The 21287-nt window shown below is 38.0% G+C and overlaps 1 protein-coding gene across 8 annotated transcripts in view; it reads left to right on the top strand.

Annotated features, from left to right (window-relative positions):
* Positions 1-21287, top strand: part of LOC120532859 (EGF-like repeat and discoidin I-like domain-containing protein 3) — a 939662-nt gene that overhangs the window by 635175 nt on the left and 283200 nt on the right. For all 8 annotated transcript variants that reach the window (XM_039759297.1, XM_039759296.1, XM_039759295.1 and 5 more), the window contains one exon: positions 13988-14143. In XM_039759297.1, coding sequence (XP_039615231.1) covers positions 13988-14143 — 156 coding nt within the window. The remainder of the gene's footprint in view (positions 1-13987; positions 14144-21287) is intronic.

Here is a 21287-nt window from a genome sequence, read left to right as displayed (position 1 = left end):
TGGTCCTGGAGGGTCGCAGTGGCTGCAGGTTTTCCTTTTAACTGATTTCTTAATTAGCAAACTGTTTTTGCTGCTAAATAATTTGTTTTGAATTAATTTTAATTGATTTGTTTTTTAAGATTTGTTCCCCTGAATTTCTTCATCGTTCCTCTGAATTGCTTCATTTTCTTCCTTAAATGGCACCCAAACAGAAATGAAATGTGAAGTAAGTGAGCCAACAGAAGACCATCTAAGTCAGGACCTGAAACTCCCACCAATTTCACTCCAACCAGTTACTTAATTAGGCTCTGATCCTTGTTGTTAATTAAACCCATTCATTAATTCCATGGCTTGTTGCTGCTCTCATTGTGCAATAGCAGATATTTCCAAAATTGTTAATTTTCTCTTTTCTTAAAGAACTGTTAAAATGTTTTGAGGACCTGAGCAGGTCAACATTCCTGAGACTACCACCTTTCTTTATTTTCAGATTTTAAATGATGGTCAGAGTTTGCTGGTTGTGTTTTGGTTCATTTTGTATCTCATTATTGTTTGGCAGCTAGTTAAGGAAAAATAAACAATTAAGGGATCTGAGTCTTCAAGAGCAAGTCAAATAAAATGAATTCAAAAGAAATTAATTAGGAGCAAAAACAGGTCACTGATTAAGAAAAGGGTTAGAATGAAAACCTGCAGCCACAGTGGCCCTCCAGGACCGGGGTTGGAGACACCTGTTCTATATGTTTTGCCACTTCATGGTAACTCATCAATATTCATGAGTGGGACTGAGCCTTCAACCAAACACGCCATTGCATTTAAACAAAAAACTTGTAACGGCCAAACCCTTACCCAGCCGGCAGCTACACCTCAGGACCTGTGGCCTGGATAGGTTACTGAGGTGAATCTTATAAAATCAAGCCGTACCTCTAACAAATATTTTTCTCTACAATCGATGGATTAAATATAGGCACACAAAAGCAGATATGTAAAATTAAGTAATTAATTATATTAAATGAAATAATGACAAAAAATACAGCTTTCACACATAAAAAAAATTATATATATATATATATATCCTCCACCAAAACAACAACGTAACACCACCATATATTTACACAACAAACCCTCCCTTGCCCCTGTAACATACAACAAATAACAAAGTGATGCATGTGGCACTGTACAACCGAACTGCTGTGACATGCCTAGTGAATCTGATTGTGTGAAGGTTCACCATGGTGCAAGAACTTGCATGGAAAAAAGGAAAAAAATAATTGGGATCAAGTATAAGGACAAAAATTGATTGTGTCAGGGGAAATAGAAAAGTCTCTAAGCCTTGTGCTGTTTTAGCCTGTAATAACACAGTGGTTGCATATCCATTGCGTGGTTCAGGCACTGATATTCCATGCTATTATGCGCAAGCAACAGAAAAAAATATTATAAGAAAAGTGCACAAAGACTCATGCTTCTCTTTGTTTTGGAGATAAATAATATTTTACATTTTAATAACTTTTTATGAATTGTGTTATGTTTGTGGCTGGTGAAGACAGGCCCAAATATGTAGGGCATTTAGAATGTAAAGGCTTTAATGTCTGGAAAACATTCAGGATTAAATCACTTAGAAATCTGTACATAGATAACATCTTTGCATCCTACGAAAAATTACACTCCAAATTTAACTTTCCAACAACACCTTTCTTTCACTACCTCCAAATTAGAAACTTTGTTAAACAAAACCTGCCCAATGTTCCTCACCTCCCACCTACCTCTATTCCAGAAAAAATATTGATCAGTCTTGAGGACTCAGACAGCCGCTCTGTAATACATAAAAACATTTTAAAGTCCCTCCCTTTCAAAAATCCTAGAGTACAGTGGGGAAAGGATCTCTCACTCAACCTTTTGGAAAAGGAGTGGAAGGCAACCATGCACAGAATTTACTTGAGCTGCATGTGTGCAAAGCATACAATTATCCATCCATCCATTATCCAACCTGCCACATCCCAACCACAGGGCCACGGGGGTCTGCCGGAGCCAATCCCAGCCAACACAGGGCGCAAGGCAGGAAAAAACCCTGTGCAGGCCACACACACACACACACCAAGCACACACTAGGGACAATTTAGGATCACCAATGCACCTAACTTGCATGTCTTTGGACTGTGGGAGGAAACCAGAGCACCCAGAGGAAACCCATGCAGACACGGGGAGAACATGAACCAAGGTCTCCCTACTGCGAGGAAGCAGCGCTACCACTGTGCCACTGTGCCGCCTGCATACAATTATTCAGCTTAAAATTATCTATTGAGCACATTTACCTCATTTAAAATTGACCAAAATGTTTCCGGGGCAAGATCGAACCTGCGAACCTTGCAATCAAGTTCCAATCTCATTGGGCCATATTTTTGGGCTTGCACCAAATTAACATAATTTTGGATAAAATCTTTAAATGCTTTTCAGACAACCTTGGTGTCACAATCCCTCCTAACTTATTAACAGCTGTGATTGGTGTACTTCCAGATGGGCCTAAAGTGGAGAAGGACAAACAAACTGTAATTGTCTTTGCCTCACTATCGGCACTGCACATTTATCTTGCTCATCTGGAAGAATCCTAACTCTCCACTTTTCAGTCATTGGGTAACTGATGTCATATACTACTTGAAATTGGAAAAAATTAAATACTCATTTAGAGGATCTGTGCAAAACTTTTTTAAAACCTGGCAGGATCTAATTAATAACATTTTAGAATGAGCATTTAAATTGAGGAAGCAGATCCTCTTCCCTTTTTTATTCTTTTTATTTACTTTATTTATTTATTTATTTATTTATTTTATTTAAAGTTTCAAAATGTTGGCCTAGCTCTGTTTCTCATTGGTGGGGGTTGAGTCGACTTGAACCTAGTTTTGTAAAGTTTGACTTGCTTGTATGGAATGTAGTTTTGATGTTAATAAATTAAATAAAATGTTTTAAAAAAAAGAATGCAAATACTGTAATGTAATGACATAAGCAGAAGGTAAGTGAATGCTCTGCATAGTAGTGGAAGGTGACTAGTTGATAATATAACATTTAGAGGAGATATAAATTGGAACTACACCAAAGGACCAGGACTTTTTCTTTATATAGTTTAATAAAGAGGGACAGCGGGACAGCATGGCTGGCATTGGTGACCTCATGATAAAAAAAAGGATTGACCGTGGCATTCCATGTGAAATGGACTTAAACTTGTTTTTTGGTTGAGTGAGAAGATTTAGCCTTCTTGTTCAGCACAGGACAAGAACAAAGCCAGAAATTTTCAGGTATAATCTAGGGAGGAAGAAAGGTTTATTCAGTAAAAGTAAAAAAAAAATCTTTGTGGCCAAGAATTTGCTTTGATTGAATAGAACTGTAGATGGTAGTATATGCAAAATTTTGGCCGCAACGATATGAAAAGCTATATTTGTTGATATGTTTCAATCTGTGTTTGGCTTCATTTGTAATAATATATGTTGGGGACATAATGCTTAGTGCTCCAGCCTTTTACCTTTTTTTTTTTAAGTATGTGTTCGAGTAAACTGTCCATATCTAAGAGATACACCAGCTCTAAACTGGCCAAGTGTGAATGTAAATAATTAAGTGTGAGCTTGGGCCCAGTTATGAAGTGGTGACCCATCCTGTGTTGGTCCTCATCTTCCACCTGATGCTTCTGGAATCACAACCTGGAAGGCTAAAATAGAATAAATAGAATTGGACACTTACTGAATGAATAAATGACTTTTATATGTTCAGTGAAGCATTAGTCAAGAAAGTGTTTCTAACTTTTTTATATTAGGCATACTTAAACATTATTTTGTATTCAATGTTATCTACTTTTTGCAGTTAAATTACTGTATTTAGCTTTATCATTGCCTCAGGAGTCTATGACAATTTGCCAAGGTCAGTGGACAATAAACATTTTATTTTTCATTTTTTATTAATTTTATTACAATCCATACAAAGCAATCAAGTTTTTACAAAGAGAAAAGTAAATTAAGTTAAGAACAGATCGATCCCCACCCCTGAGAGAGAGAGCAAGCCAAATGGCATTAAATTTAAGGCTTGTAAACATACCTAAATTAATAAATTCTCTGTGCTTTATGAACTTATTTTAAAATATTACTGATTAGATCCTGCCATGTTTTGAAAAAAGTCTTTACGGATCCTCTAACTGAGTATTTGATTTTTTGCAACTTCAAATAATATAACACATTGGTTTCCCACTGACTTAAAAGAGGAGAGACAATAAACATTTAATACAGTGATACTTTCAGTATCATTTATATTGAGTAAGTAGTACATCAAGCAACTCCTCAACAGACAGTTAAGTGCTTCAAATAAAGCAAACTATGCAAAAGTGACTGCAACGTCTGCTAACTTCTCCTTGCAACTCCCATGTTCTTACAACACTAAGTCCTCTAATGAGTGAAAAAAGTAGCACTTAACCTGAACTTACTTGACCTCCAAGCTTTGATAATAATTAAAACATTTTAACTCCTCTTGGTTACAATCATGAGGACGACCTCTGTCTTCAGGATATTGTCAGTTGTACAGGAAACAACCATCTAGGTTTCTAAGTCTGATTCTGTGATGACCCAATTGAATTGTTCTGAGCAGTGGCTGCCTGAAAAAGTACTCTCTGTTATGAAGAGCCACTGCAAGGCTTCCTTGTTTTAACATAAATTTAAGATTTCCTTGATTTTCTTGTGCCTGATTTAAATTTGAAAATAAAATGTGAAATTGCAAGCATACATAAAGTGTCCCATCTGAAGCACCACACAGCCTGGTATAGTGACAAATTAAAGAATGTAAAACAGATCCTTTGTCATATAATGAGCCTTTAAGTGATGTACATACATTTGTAATACCATTTTCTTTAAAACTTCTAAAACTTAAACAGTATTCATTGCCACTTTCATTAAAATATGTCATATAGTCAAACAATGCAAAGATCATCACAGACTGTGATTTAGTATGAGCATTTTAAACCATCAAAAAAAGACAAACGTTTCACACATGCCTCTGGTTTGCCATATCAGAATACTGATCAGGAAAAGAGTGACAAGAGTGTAGAATAACAAGGGTCTCCTGGGAAGTGCAGTGAAGTAGAACAAGACACATTTTTGTGAAAAAAGACTTTGGATGAAAGCTGAAGTATATAAAAAATAACTTGAATGAAGCAACAACAAAGTTAATTAAGGGAATGCTGTTAGCTTGTTGTTAAAATTAATTTGACAATAATTATTAAAATATATTTACAGAGCCAGTGCATAATTCAAAATAAACCCTATCTCTTGACAACAAAGCTGATTAAAACTATATGTGAAATGTTCCATGTTCCTACCATGCCTCCACTATTAAAAATATATGATGATTAAAAATATCTGCTTTCTAGCTATTCTGCCTGGTATATACTAAACTTTACTGAATATAGCGTAAACTAGACTGTTGAAAATACTTACAATGGAATGACACATGATGAACATTTAGACGGAGCAACTTCGTCACCCTTTGTGGAGCAAACATATGTACTTCTGATTGGGTGCTTTATCAGGATGTTATAGAGCCAGTGAAAATGGATTCCACTATGCATATATAGAAGCTGTTAAGGACACATGGAGACATCCAGGCTTTCCGCAGATGTATCAGGGAGTAAAGTTGAGCATTCTTGAACTTAAAGCTGCTGACTCTCTTCACAGTTCCTGGTGAATTGTGTGATTATTATGTTTCTGACTTTCCTACATTCCTGATCAATTAGGTTTATTTCATAATTTTTTTTAACACGCTTCTTTTAGCTTCACCTGTTTGTTGTCTGGTATAAATCTTTTGATCAATATTTAACCCACTTCCTATTGTCCAAATGGCTTGAAATTCTGCACACTTACTCACGCTCGATGACAATACATGAATCAATAATCAATTTAACTAATTGATCAATTAATCCATGTTAATTAAGAAATTAAATTTTCAAATGAAGAAATTAAAGAGTTCACCAATAGATGGCGCTAGTAACGGATAGAAATATTAAAGAGAGTGTTAAAATATTGATTACAAAATTATACTTAAACAAATCCAAGATTAAAAAGTTGATTATGTATATATATATATATCTATACTAATAAAAGGCAAAGCCCTCACTGACTCGCTCACTCACTCACTGACTCATCACTAATTCTCCAACTTCCCATGTAGGTAGAAGGCTGAAATTTGGCAGGCTCATTCCTTACAACTTACTTACAAAAGTTGGACAGGTTTCATTTAAAAATTCTACGCGTAATGGTCATAACTGGAACGTATTTTCGTCCATATACTGTAATAGAATGCAGCTCGATAGCCGTGGGAGGCGGAGTTTCGTATTAAAATATTTAACCAATCAGTTTAAGTCAGTGGGAAACTGATGTGTTATACTATTTGAAATTGGAAAAAAATCAAATACTCAGCTAGAGGATCCGTACAGACTTTTTTCAAAACATGGCAGGATCTAATCAGTAATATTTTAAAATAAGTTTATAAAGCACAGAGAATTTATTAATTTAGGTATGTTTACAAGCCTTAAATTTTACACCGTTTGGCTTGCTCTCTCTCTGAGGGGTGGGGATCGATCTGTTCTTAACATAATTCTTTTTTTTTTTTGTAAAAACTTGATTGCTATGTATGGATTGTAATAAAATTAATAAAATAAATAAATAAATAAATATTTAACCAATCACATTTCAGCCGTCATTTGTTGCCAGGCAGAGAGGCTTTCACAATCTGTTGTGGAGGCACTCTAACACAGAATAAATGTCGATTAACCTGTTGCTTCAACCAGTCAAATTTTGAGTTGATGTCAGTAGGGCCCTCTAGTAGGCGTACGGCAATGTCACCGTATTCAGACCCATTGAATGGATAGAAGCCAACATGAGGAACTCTCTGAGGCCACTGAAAGCACCGCAAACGCTCCGAGCGAAAGATCGTCGAGTGCACTACAGTCAACTCCATGGCAGGATTCTGGACAATATTATTTGCCAGACACAGACCAGATTTCAAGACCACGAAAACCAGATGTTTGTCACGCTCCTCGAGCCCCAGAAGTTTCTGGAATACAAGAAAAATTTCACGCATGCAGCCTTCTCCACTTTAACATAAGAGCCACGGAGCGCTTTTTGATCTGTCTCGGCTAAAAACAGAACTGACTGTAATGTATGCCATGGATGATTTTGCAGGAAAATCTCCCACTGATCTCCTTGACTTCCTTCATCAGAAAAATCTGAATGAGAGCGTGAGGCAGCTGTTCACATTGGTATATTTGGCGGTGAGCATTCCTGTGTACACTGCTTCTGTCGAGCGGACATTTTCTGCCCAAAAGCAAATTGAAACTTATGCCAGAAATACCATAGGGCGGGTTCGCCTTTCAGCATTAGCTTCGATGGCGATAGAAAGTGAGGTTTTGATGGAACTGAAGTGCACGGATAATCCGTACAACAGAGTAATTGAACTGTTTTTGAGGAAAGAGAGGATGATGAATTTTGTTTACAAATAATCCAAATTTTTGGTGAGTAAAATGTTGCAATTTTCCTAAATAATTTTGCAAGTTTATGAGTTATTATTGATGTTTTTTATGTGTGTCACGGCTGTGGCTGCAGTAGAAAGGAACTTGTTCATCCCTGGTTTGTCTATTCAGTAAAGGCATTTATTGTGGCTACAGGAGTTATCTTTTATATATATATATATATACTAGCAAAATACCCGCGCTTTGCAGCGGCGAAGTACTGCCTTAAAATTTTTATTAAGAAGAAAATTAAACCTTTTTAAACTGAGGGAAAATATACCAATAATTATTTGTTAAGGACCTCTTTGTATACCACATTGTGAGTTCGGCCCTCCGGTTGTAATATGACCAAGCTGTGCGCTGAGCTTACTCTTGAGCATGCAACATACAGTTGGCCATGTGAACAGTAATCTTGTTTCAAATCTCACAGCTTGGATTGCTGCTGTCATAATCGGTTTGAGTTTCACGGTTTGTTTCAATTACGACAGTATTTGTAGGACTTGTGTTGAAGAGCCATTCGGCATCTGTCAAAGGTTGTAAGTATACAACCAGTTTCATCGATAACTTTACATCCAGCTTTTGAGACTTTAAAAATTCATAAACATCAAAGTGTCCACTACTGAAATCGTCACCTGTCAATCTAAGATGTTTAAGAGGCATTGGCGGTTATCCAAAGGTGTAAAATATTTGGCCATTTCGTTACACTTGAAAGCAACAACCGAACAATTCAGCGGCAGCCATCAACTCACATGCAGAACCATAGGTCAAGGGCTTAAGCATTTCACTCTTATAGTGCTCCTGTGTAGTATAATTATCTCCTGTACCATCATCAGTCCACACCTTGAACCTGTCCCAGTCATTCAATACATAAGGCAAAATGTTTCTCCAGATATCAAGAGTGAGCCTGATATGGCCGTGCAATATGTAACACAGAGAATGGAAAAGATAGGTGCCATCGCCGGGCATGGAAACCACTCAGTAAGTGACAGTTCTTTGATCGATGGTGATCACCTCGATAGACATGTTAATGCGGGTACGGTTGGAATGATAAAGGAAATGGGTACCTGAACAATGTAAAGTAAGTATAAAATACCTACACTATAACTACAATTGTAATAAACGAACAATAAAACAGCGGAGAAACCTGGATTAAATAAAAAGGCTGTAGTTATCAGTAGGGAGACGTGAAACCCGTGGTGAAGCAAGGAAGGGAATGAAGAGACTGGAGCGACGGACGGCCTTATATAGGCAGACAGCCAACAACGTGGGAGGCGGTGGGATGGGGGACCCAACGCCACCTAACACGGTGACTGAGCTGCAGGCTATGGACATATATATGTACGTAAGTAGGATTCAGTTAGCGTTGGGAACCCGCGTACCAAATTTCTTGAAGATGGGCCCATAAGTAACAAAGACTGTTGAAAAGTTCAATATGGCGACGACAGTGGCATCATACCACCGAAATAAGTACCAAATTTCAGCCTCCTACCTTCACGGGAATTTGGAGAATTAGTGACGTTGGAAAGTTTAATATGGCGGCTGACAGTGGCGTCATACCACCGAAATAAGTATGTACATTGGTTTCGGTTAGTGCAGGGAAGCCGCCTACCAAATTTCGTGAAGATGGGGCCATAAATAAGAAAGTTCAACATGGCGGACGTTGTTGACCGTTATGCGTAGAATTTCGAAATTAAACTTGCTTAACTTTTGTAAGTAAGCCGTAAGGAATGAGCCTCCCAAATTTCAGCCTTCTACCTACACGGGAAGTTGGAGAATTAATGACGTTGGAAAGTTCAATATGGCAGCCGACAGTGGCGTCATACCATCCAAATGAGTACGTACATTGGTTTCGGTTAGCGCAGGGAAGCCGCCTACCAAATTTCGTGAAGATGGGGCCATAAATAAGAAAGTTCAACATGGCGGATGTTGTCGACCGTTATGACCGTTACGCGTAGAATTTCGAAATAAAACGTGCTTAACTTTTGTTAGTAAGCTGTAAGGAATAAGCCTGCCAAATTTGAGCCTTCTACCTACACGGGAAGTTGGAGAATTAGTGATGAGTCAGTGAGTGAGTGAGTGAGTGAGTCAGTCAGTCAGTTAGTGAGGGCTTTGCCTTTTATTAGTATATATATATATATATATATATATATATATATATATATATATATATATATATATATATACACACCCTGATTTACATACTGTCAAATAAATGATCCACACGCCGTGGCACAACATGAGAGGCTTCGCCTCTAGCGCTAACGTCTGAGGTTCGATTCCCGAGAGGGGGTGCTGTGAGTGTGTACGCCTGATGAGCCCAGAATTAGGGTGAAACGTGTTTGCATTATTCGACAGTAAAACTTTTTCAATATATTCAAAATATATATATATCAACGCTTCCCGATTTATTTTACCCTCGCACCCCCTTGGTTTGAGAAGAAGTATGAAAAAATATGAGGTTAACACAGAAAAACAGATCACCAATTGAAGCTTTATGAATAATGGATACTTTATTCGCCATCAATAATTGTTTTAGTAAAGCCATACTCCGTGTAATCCTCTTTCCATTTTATAATTTTTACGCGACTAGCCATGATTAAATGAACGGTAAAAAAGTAAGAGCGAAGCAAGGGTGACTTATTCAGGCAGGCAGGCGACAGCTCAATAGCTCGAATTTGGATATAAGTAGGTTCTGTTTAGTCGCCAGAAATATCTTTGGTAGGAATGGAAGTTGAATTTAGTCTTTAAATTTCTATGGTGAAGAAAAATTTATGCAATGATGACTAAATTTAAGTTACATTCCTACTAAACATATTTCTGTCGACTAAATAAAAATGACTTATATTTAAAATTTAAATAAAACTTGAACAGATACGATAGTTCATAATACCCACACAGCACTACGTGCACATAACAGCAGGAGTCATCCTTTAAAACAAGCAGCATATTGCACTGATATGAAATAGCCTGCCCATTTAATTATTTAGGAATGGATAGATAAATTAAGATTTTGTACAAATAATGTTTTTAATTTTTCTTCCTCGATGGATTTGCGGCACCCCCAGCAACAGCTGCTCACACCCCAAAGGAGATATATATATATATATATATATATATATAATAGATATAGATACAGAGATATATAGATAGATAGATAGATATAGATATATAGATTATATGGATAGATAGATATATAGATATAGATATATATATACATATTATATATATTTTGATAGATATATATATATATGTATATATATATATATATATATATAGATATATATAATACTAGACATTAAGCCCATTACAATAACGGGCGCTAGAACAGTAGTGCATAAACATTAGTAGGAACAGTCTATATTAAATGGCAAGGGACCTTGTATGTGGCTTAATATGTGTCACTGTATTGTGTGCCTTTAATTTTCTCTCTCAGTAATACTGGTTTGTATTTCCGTAAAATGCGTGTAATTTTGTCGGACAGTAATACAATGGAACATCGGTGGAACCGAAGTAATTTCCCCCATAGGATTGTACCCGTGGCCCCCAAAGCAACCAGGATGGCGGCCCCCACGTGATACAGGGTGGGCATAGACCCTCTTCCGGTCCCTCGAGGCATCCCGGCGGGGTCGTTGCCCCTGGCATCCCTGACAATATATATATATATATATATATATGCCAGCAACACTCATGACAATGACAAACAATTACAATGTCAATCATGTTACGTTATTATTAAAATGTTTCCTTTTCTTTTTCATTACTTCTTTAACACACTACTTCTCCGCTGCGAAGCGCAGGTATTTTGCTAGTTGTTAATATTTGAATGTGATGATTTTATATAGCACGGATCGGAAATCAGCAGTTCTTAGCATTGCACCACGCAAGCTGTCGTATCAACCGCCTACTGTAACTTGCTTTATTTTTTCTTCACTTATAGTCTACAATAAAAGTGCACTTGTTTTGTTATACTTGTACACCAACATATGTTCCTGTGTTTGAGCGACACGGGCATGCTCAAAAAATAGACGTGTAAAGCCACAAAAAGTGCACGCAGGCACTGCAGTTCGCAAGCATTGGCATGAGAATGCAGTCACAAGTAGGCTGCAGAGCTACAGCACATCTTTAGGTGAAAACAGCAGTGTCAGATTGGGGGTGTAGGGAAGGATCTTGAACACGACTGAGAAAATGAAAAGTGAATAAAAAAAAAAAAACTTTACAAGTATCAGAAATTACTCTGGCTGTTACACACTGAATTCAAATGTATGTTTTTATTTTAAAATAGTAAGAATAAAAGCAGTTTACTTCTCAAAACTGAATTGTGTGGGATCAAACTCATGACCTTTTGATTACTAGTCCGCAGCTTATACCATTACGCTATCGTGGCAGTTATAATAAATATGTGTCAATGTGGCATGCTAAGGCGGCTTTTTTTCTGCAGTTATATTTCTGAATTAAAGCATACTTGTTCTGTTATATTTGTATCTTTGTGAAACTGTTTCTTTGATATTTGGACTTCAGGCTTCAGCATACATTATACAGTTTATGCCTACATTTTGTCATTTACTACTACAATATGAAAAACGTTTCTGTTTTAAAAATGTGTTTACACAGATTACTGTAGAAACGGAACACACGTGAAATGCGTGTATTCCAAATAATGATCTATTATTTCCACTCTAAAACTCAACTTCACTCCCAGATAATCAATCAAGGCATGATCTGGGAGAAGTCTGTGCACGTTCTAAGTCGGTGGGGGGATGGAATAGCCGGCTACTTGCAACTTTTCTTTATCAGCACATTTAGATTAACAAAAGACGCTGGCAGAGAGGTGATATTGGTTTTAAGAAGCGATTTAAGGTGGGACGGAGCTACAAGTTTTTTTCGTAGGCTCTGGTAATTCTAGTGTTAATAATGGAGTTGAAGCCATTTTTAGCCACACAGTCATAGGCAATGATGGGGTGCAGCAGGGGACTCAGCACACTTCCCAAGGAGTGACTATGTTGAGAGTTCATGTAGGAGGATGTAATGTTGCCAGTCCCCACATTTCATCGGCGAGTGACAAGGTTCAAAATCCTATCAAAGAGAGTAGCGATAAATCCAAACTCAAGGATATTGGTAATCTGTTTTAAACAGTGTTAAATGATGTAGTGTATAAACAGCACTTTTTTCATAGTATTTTTTATTATACAGGTGTGCCTGTGTGGTTGTACAGTGTGACTAGTTCTGGTGATTGATAACTTGAAAAAACATAGTGAAAATAGGCAGTTAAAATGTCTAGTTCTTCAGTTGGACAGTAGACAGGTAATTTAAGTACGCTGTAATAAGAGACTGTTATTCCCAGCTGGCATTGTCAAATTGCATATGACTTTTTAGGCTACATGGCACTATGCATGTCTCATAGTGTCCCATAGTTCAACTTTATAAACATACTTTAGTAGCAATAAAATAGGCATAACATGTTTGAAAAATAAATCAAATTTATAATCTGATAAACTTTCAAATTATCATTCATTTCCACTGCTTACTTGGGGCACAGGCTGCTGACCAGAGCTCGCCAAGCTGTCCCTAGGTGTGGCCCATCCTCTTGATGTCCACCTTCAGGTTATGCTGCTAGATATTTCTTGGTCAGTCTCTGCTCCTCTTCCCCTGGGGATTCCACGTAATGCGATTTGTCAGTACTAGAGCCTGGTTTGTGCAGGGTGTGGTCTATCCATCTCCATCATCATCAGATCTCTTTCTCTGTTGGCTCTTGTCTGGTTTGCTGCCAGAGTTCTAGTTTACTAATGGTATCAGGCCAACAAAATTGGAGGATCCATCTCAGACAGGTGTTGATGAATATCTGGATTTTCTTAGTAGTGGCAAAGGTCGTCCTCCATGTCTTCATGCCATAGAAAGTACTGACTTTACATTGGTGTTAAAGATCCTGCTCATAGTCACTATGGACAGGTCCCTGGAGCCCCATGTGTTCTTTAGTTGCTGGGATACTGCCCTTGCCTAGCCATTTCTGGTTCTGACATCAACATCTATCTACTCTTCTTGTCAATGACACTGAAGCTCTCAACCTCTTCCAGCACTTTATCTTCCAATGTGATTTTGGTGGGGGGGATGTTAGCAGAATTAATCTTGAAGACCTTGCTCTTCCCTCTGTGTATGTTGAGATCCAGGCATGCTGAGTTAGTTGCAACAGTGCTGGTGTTGTCCTTCATCTTCCTCTGGGTATGGGGAAGAAGGGTTTAATCATGCAGCTGAGCCTAGGGTATATATTGGATCCACTATATACTCAATTTTCTTCTTATAATACAAAAACAGAAATGGCAAAGTAGTAAGAGTGAAACATGGAATATCCTTTAAGATATAAAATAAAACTTTCAATTAGGACAATTAGGGAACTTTCAAAGGCATAATCTAAAACCTTAATTTTACTTTTTCAGTTATCTTTAGTAAAGAGATGCTAAAGAATCTTCTGTTTTCTTCTAGATAAACCTTCTTAGAAGAATGAGGGTTACAGGACTAATAACCCAAGGTGCAAAGAGAATTGGAAGCCCGGAGTATGTCAAATCTTATAAAATAGCCTACAGCGATGATGGCAAAACCTGGAAAACATATAAAGTGAAAGGCACAAATGAAGATATGGTAAGGAAAACTTGTCTTTGTCATATTGCCAGAAGGGTATATGTGTTTAGTATGATAGTGTTGAAACTTTTGAAACTTCAGCTTAAGTTAATTTAAATTTCTACTGTATGCTGCATGTGTCTCTAACTGTTCTCTTTCTTATCTTAATCACAGAACCTCTTGAATTGTTCCTAGATATACAATAGACTATGCTATTCTGCCTCATGGCATACTTAATTAGTTTGCCAGCATTTAATCCATTTTTATGCAGTTTTATTGCATTTTCATGTAAAAGCTCATAAAATGCACAAGACATTAACTTCATCAATAGAGTATTGATCCTTTACTTTGTAAATTTATAGTTAAACAAATCCTGACCCAGCCAGGTTGGTAGGAAACCTGTGAATTAAATGGATGGTACAAGTGCATTCAGCCCTTTTTCCTTGGGAATACAGTAGATTTAAATTAAGTTTATGAGAATTTAAAGATTCAATAGTGACTTTTACAAGGAATGCCTCCATCTGTTTCAACTAAATGAAAATTCAATTCTGTTTATTTTTGTATAACACTGTTCACAAAGTTCAGGCTTAGACCACTTTAAGAAGTTCATAGGTAATATGCAATTAAAACTACAAATTACCAATTACATAATGCACACACATTAAGATACAACTTTGTTTAACTACATACTAAAACAAAGCAGTTTTAAAATGAATAAACATAAATGAAGCAATATCTGTCCATTAACATTATCAATTAACATTATGGCCTGTTGACGATGAAGGAGAGAAAATCTAAAACTCCATTCAGCAGCATTCTTGGAGAAAATAAACCTCTGGGGAAGCCATGGTCAGTTATTAATGAACAAACTGCAAGTCAAAGTCAGATATAGTGACAGTCCTGAAGGCATAGGCCAACTAACTGCCCACCTCTCCTAGCATTCTACAGTAAAGTCAACGCTGGGCCATCTAATTTGGCAACACAAACTTTCCATTCTTTCCTTACAAGGCTCCCATTATGTCTGATTCCTTATAAACAGGTATCACCTTCTAAGTAGAGCAGTTCCACCAAGTGCCACAGGAGGGCACTGAGATGAGAAACAGAACAGAGTGAAAAACAAGATGACATACATGTAAATCATGCACTATGTTATAAAAAGATGTCTTATTTTCCATATTATTTTTATTGTTCATTGCAAAGGATGCAAATGTGTGAAAAACACCCATATGTGTTCCTTCACTAAACCTTATTAAATCTTGTGTTTCTTCATGCCGGGAGGGGAGGGTTACGTCAGGAAGGGCATCCGGTGTAAAATTTTCCCAAATCAATATGTGGACAACAATACAAATTTCCATACCAGATTGGTCGAGCCCCAGGTTAACAATGACCGCCACCAGTACTGTTAGCCAACAGGGTGCTGGCGGAAATTGGGCTACTGTTGGCCAAAGAAGAAGGAGAAGAAGAGGGAGGAGACGTGTCCAGAGGCAGGAGGAGAGGAGGAAAGTAAAGAGAATAGAACTGAGTGTAGGAACTTTGAATGTTGGCAGTATGACTGGTAAGGCGGGAGAGTTAGCAGATATTATGGAGAGAAGAAAGGTTAATATGTTGTGTGTGCAAGAGACTAAATGGAAGGGGAGTAAGGCTAGGTGGATTGGAGGTGGATTCAAATTGTTCTATCATGGTGTGGATGGAAGGAAAAATGGGGTAGGAGTTATTCTGAAGGAACAGTATGTCAAGAGTGTTTTGGAGGTGAAAAAAAAGAGTGTCAGGCAGAGTAATGATTATGAAGCTGGAAATTGGAGATGTGATGATGAATGTTGTTAGTGCATATGCACCACAAGTTGAGTGTGCAATGGGTGAGAAAGAAAATTTTTGGAGTGAGTTGGATGAAGTGATGAACAGTATACCCAAGGAACAGAAAGTGGTGATTGGAGCTGATTTCAATGGGCATGTTGGTGAAGGAAACAGTGGAGATGAGGAGGTGATGGGTAGGTGTGGTGTCAAGGAAAGGAATGAAGAAGGTCAGAGGATAGGGGATTTTGTCAAAAGGATGGACATGGCTGTGCTGAATACGTATTTTAAGAAGAGGGAGGAACATAGGGTTATTTACAAGAGTGGAGGAAGATGCACACAGGTAGATTACATCCTATGCAGAAGAGTTGATCTGAAGGAGATTGAAGACTGCAAAGTGGTGGCAGAGGAAAGTGTAGTTAAGCAGCATGGTGCTCTGTAGGATGATGTTAGAGATCAAGAAGAGGAAGAGAGTGAGGGCAGAGCCAAGGATCAAATGGTGGAAGTTGAAAAAAGAAGACTGAAAGGTTGATTTTAGGGAGGAGGTGAGACAGGAACTGGGTGGCAGTGAAGAGTTACAGCTGGGAAACTACAGCAGATGTATTAAGAGTGACAACAAGAAGGGCGCTTGGTGTGACATCTGGAAAGAGGAAAGAGGAAAAGAAAACCTGGTGGCGGAATGAGAAAATACAGGAGAGTATACAGAGGAAGAGGATGGCAAAGAAGAAGTGGGATAGTCAGAAAGATGCAGAAAGAAGACAAGATTACAAGGAGATAAGGCGCAAGGTGAAGAGAGAGGTGGCAAAGGCTAAAAATAGGCGTATGATGAGTTGTATGAGAGGTTGGACACTAAGGAGTGAGAAAAGAACCTGTACCGATTGGCTAGACAGAGGGACCGAGCTGGGAAAGATGTGTAGCAGGTTAGGGATGATAAAGGATAAAGATGGAAATGTACTCACAAGCGAGGAGAGTGTGTTGAGCAGATGGAAAGAGTACTTTGAGAGGCTTATGAATGAAGAGAACGAGAGAGAGAAGAGGTTGAATGATGTGGAGATAGTGAATCAGGAAGTACAATGGATTAGCAAGGAGGAAGTAAGGACAGGTTAGAAGAGGATGAAGAACGGAAAAGCCGTTGGTCCAGATGACATAACTATGGAAGCATGGAGGTGCTTAGTAGAGATGGCAGTGGAGTTTTTAACCAGATTGTTTAATGGAATCTTGGAAAGTGAGAGGATGCCTGAGGAGTGGACTGGTGCCAATATTTAAGAATAAAGGGGATGTGCAGGACTGCAGTAACTACAGGGGAATAAAATTGATGAGCTACAGCATGAAGTTATGGGAAAGAGTAGTGGAAGCTAGGTTAAGAAGTGAGGTGATGATTAGTGAGCAGCACTATGGTTTCATGCCAAGAAAGAGCACCACAGATGTAATGTTTGCTCTGAGGATGTTGATGGAGAAGTTTAGAGAAGACCAGAAGGATTTTCATTACATCTTTGTGGACCAGGAGAAAGCATATGACAGGGTGCCACGAGAGGAGCTGTGATATTGTATGAGGAAGTCAGGAGTGGCAGAGAAGTATGTAAGAGTTGTACAGGATATGTACGAGGGAAGTGTGACAGTGGAGAGGTCTGCGGTAGGAGCGATGGAGGCATTCAACATGGAGGTGGGATTACATCAGGGATCAGCTCTGAACCCTTTCTTATTTGCAATGGTGGTGGCCAGGTTGGCAGATGAGATTAGACAGGAGTCCCCATGGACTATGATGTTTGCTGATTACATTGTGATCTGTAGCGATAGTAGGGAGCAGGCGGAGGAGAACCTGGAGAGTTTGGAGATATGCTGTGGAGAGGAGAGAAATGAAGGTCAGTAGGAACAAGACAGAATACATGTGTGTAAATGAGAGGGATGTCAGTGGAATGGTGAGGATTCAGGGAGTAGAGCTGGTGAAGGTGGGTGAGTTTAAATACTTGGGATCAACAGTACAGAGTGCGGGCAGGGTGGAATGGGTGGAGAAGAGTGTCAGGATTGATTTGTGACAGACAGAGTGAAAGGGAAGGTCTACAGGATGGTAGTGAAACCAGCTATGTTATATGGGTTGGAGACAGTGGCACTGACCAGAAAGCAGGAGACAGAGCTGGAGCTGGCAGAGTTAAAGATGCTAAGAATTACACTAGGTCTGACAAGGATGGATAGGACTAGAAATGAGTATATTAGAGGGTCAGCTCAAGTTGGACAGTTGGGAGACAAAGTCATAGAGGCGAGATTGCATTGGTTTGGACATGTGCAGAGGAGAGATGCTGGGTATATTGAGAGAAGGATGTTGATAGAGCTGCCAGAGGAAGGCCTAAGCAAAGGTTTATGGATGTGGTGAGAGAGGACATGCAGGTGATGGGTGTAACAGAACAAGATGCAGAGAACAGAAAGATATGGAAGATGATTCGCTGTGGCAACCCCTAATGTGAGCAGCAGAAAGAAGAAGAAGCTAGTTATGTATACTGTTTACAGATACACATTTCCCTTCAATTAGTTAAAGTCTCCAGAGTGTCTTCAGTTAAAACTGACTAAGGGGAGTCACTTTAGTCATTATATCATTTGTTTTAAAAGTTTTCTTGAACCCTAACATCTGTGTTAATTTACTTTAATGAGCATCACATTTCATCTGTTTTTTTTTAACGAGTTAATAATCCTTGAATTTCAAATACAAAAATTAGTCAGTCATTCATTCATTCATTTTCCAACCCGCTATATTCGAACACAGGGCCATGGGGTTCTGCTGGAGCCAATCCTAGCCAACACAGGGCGCAAGGCAGGAACAATCCCCGGGCAGGGCGCCAGCCCACCACAGGGCACACACACACACACATACTAGGAACAATCTAGGTTCACCAGTGCACCTGACCTGCATGTCTTGGACTGTGGGAGGAAACCGGAGCACATGGAGGAAACCCACACAGACACGGGGAGAACATGCAAACTCCACGCAGGGAGAACCACTGCGCCACCGTGCCACCCCAAAAATTAGTTGTCTGGCTAATTATATTAACAATAGATAATCAAGTTAAAAGAAAAGCATAAAAAGCACAGGGCTCATGTAGGTATATAATATGAGTAAGCAAAAATGCCAAGTGTATCTATTTTGACTAAGAGGAGTCCAAACTGACATATAAAAAAAAAAGAAAAAATGAAAATATGTCATATATGTAGCTCTATGGCTAGTGGTAGATTGTCTTCTACATTGGTATGTGGTGTGACTTTACTCCTTCTGCTCAATTTTTAATTTTCCAAATACCCACCCATCAATTATCAAACCCACTTAATCAAGTTCAGAGTTGTGGTAGTAAGAGTCTATTCTAGCATCATTGGGCTTAAGGCAGGAACTCACTTTAGACAGAGCTAGTCCAACTCTGGGCACACACACTCACACACAGATGTACTGTACAGTATTTTCTCACCAATTAACCTAGACATCCTACACATCTTTAGGGTATGGTAAGGAAAATCTTGCTTATCCAGAGAAAAACAAAATTAACGTTTTAAAGTATTGACAGTTGTTTTGTCTGTAAAAGTTATTTTTCATTACTATAACAACATTTCGGAGGCCTTTAGTATTCTTTTAGAATCGTAAAAACATATTTAGATTTAAAGTTTATAATTCAGGCTTAAGTGTGGATGGGTCACTTCTCTGTCGCAATCCATTAGTTTTCTGAAGTTGCTTTTTTTGTTTGAGGTAGCATTGCACAAGAATGTCATTTGTGTACTTTTTGTTAAGAAATTATACTTCAGTAACGGTCAGTAATGAGCTGCTGCCACCTACTGTTGGGCTTTTCATCTTTATTTTTATATGATAATGCTATTATCAATAACATTTGAAGCATTGAAGCAACTCAGGGTTACAGGAAGCTGGAGTCTAACACATCAGCATTGGAGTACAAAGGACAAACCATCCACTGTCATTAGTCAATCTAAGGACACACTCACACAGAGTCTGTTCAAAACTGGCAACCAACCTGACCCACATCTGTTTGGAATTTGTGGAAGAAACCCACAGTAGCAGAGAAACATCCTAATAGGCATGGAGAGAATGTGAAAACTCCAGACAGACAGCAATTAAGCACAATATTTAAGTTCACAGTGATGAGGATGGTGGAGGTGCTTAAGATTTTTATTGAAGACTATGAGCTTTGTAGAACAGGGAATCAGCAGAGGTAAACAACAGCATAATGAAACTTGTAGTTGCTTCATAAATAGAGGAGGCAACCTTTTTTTGCATCTTTGGATACACATAATTCCAAATTTTTGAGTGATAATTTGAGCATAGACGTGTTAAACTAGGATTATGGAATTACGGCCCACATACAGAAACCTTAGATTCCTTAAGATACTCGAAAGATGTCACTTTATGTGTAGAACACTTGCTGTTATCAGATGGAAACATCTTCTCACATACAGAGAGGCCAGTTTTACCAGTTCTGCAAAGATAAAGTAATTTATTATTATTATTATATGATTTTATTCAACTTGCCCTCTCTGTTTGTCTTGGTCAAATTTTGCAATTAATTTTTTACCCATTTTTACCCAACTGATTTCCTTAAGACCTTGCATGCATGCTGATCTCTGGAGACAAAGCAATATGTCATCAGTTTTGATCCGGGATCTGTACGTTAATTATGTTAAATTTAAATTCTCATTTCCTTGTATTATACTTGTAGTAATTACATATATATATATTGTGCTTTTAGGCAAAACACATATATATGAAAAATTTGCAGTGTTGTTCAAGTGGTTTAGTGTGTTGAACTTTCGATCAAACGGTCAAAAGTTCCGGACCAATGTAGACAAATTCATTTAAAAAAATCATTTTGCTTAATTGATATTGAAGTTTTGTCAAATTATTTTAATGTGACAGTTAAGCAGAATTGGTCAAGTGGTTAGCATGTTGGACATTCAATCAAATGGTTGAAGGTTTGAGTCTAATGCACTGTACGCAAAGTAATTTTAATATTTACATTTTTTTTCTTTATTAATATACAAATTTGGTGAAATATTCTTTTCAGTGATTTGGTGATATTGGCTTAATGGATAAAGGTTCAATAGTACAATACACAAACGCAAGTTTCCAGTACTTTTACAGATGTGTAAGGCTTCACCTTAGTTAGGGCCTTCTGAAATGAGAAATGAACATGAATGAATGTTACATTTCACTTTAAGATCGTTGGTTCGATTCCACTCTATTGCTAATGTAATTTCGATCAAATCACTTTCCCACCCAGGTCAAGGTTTTTGTAACATACCAAGGAACCCACACCTGATGCAATGGCAGCCCATTCTGGAGTGCAATCACATAGTCATTCATATCCGTCTAGTTTTAATTCAG

This window comes from Polypterus senegalus, chromosome 7 (assembly GCF_016835505.1).
Source record: "Polypterus senegalus isolate Bchr_013 chromosome 7, ASM1683550v1, whole genome shotgun sequence".
NCBI lineage: Eukaryota > Metazoa > Chordata > Cladistia > Polypteriformes > Polypteridae > Polypterus > Polypterus senegalus.
This window is presented reverse-complemented; position numbering and strand designations above follow the sequence as displayed.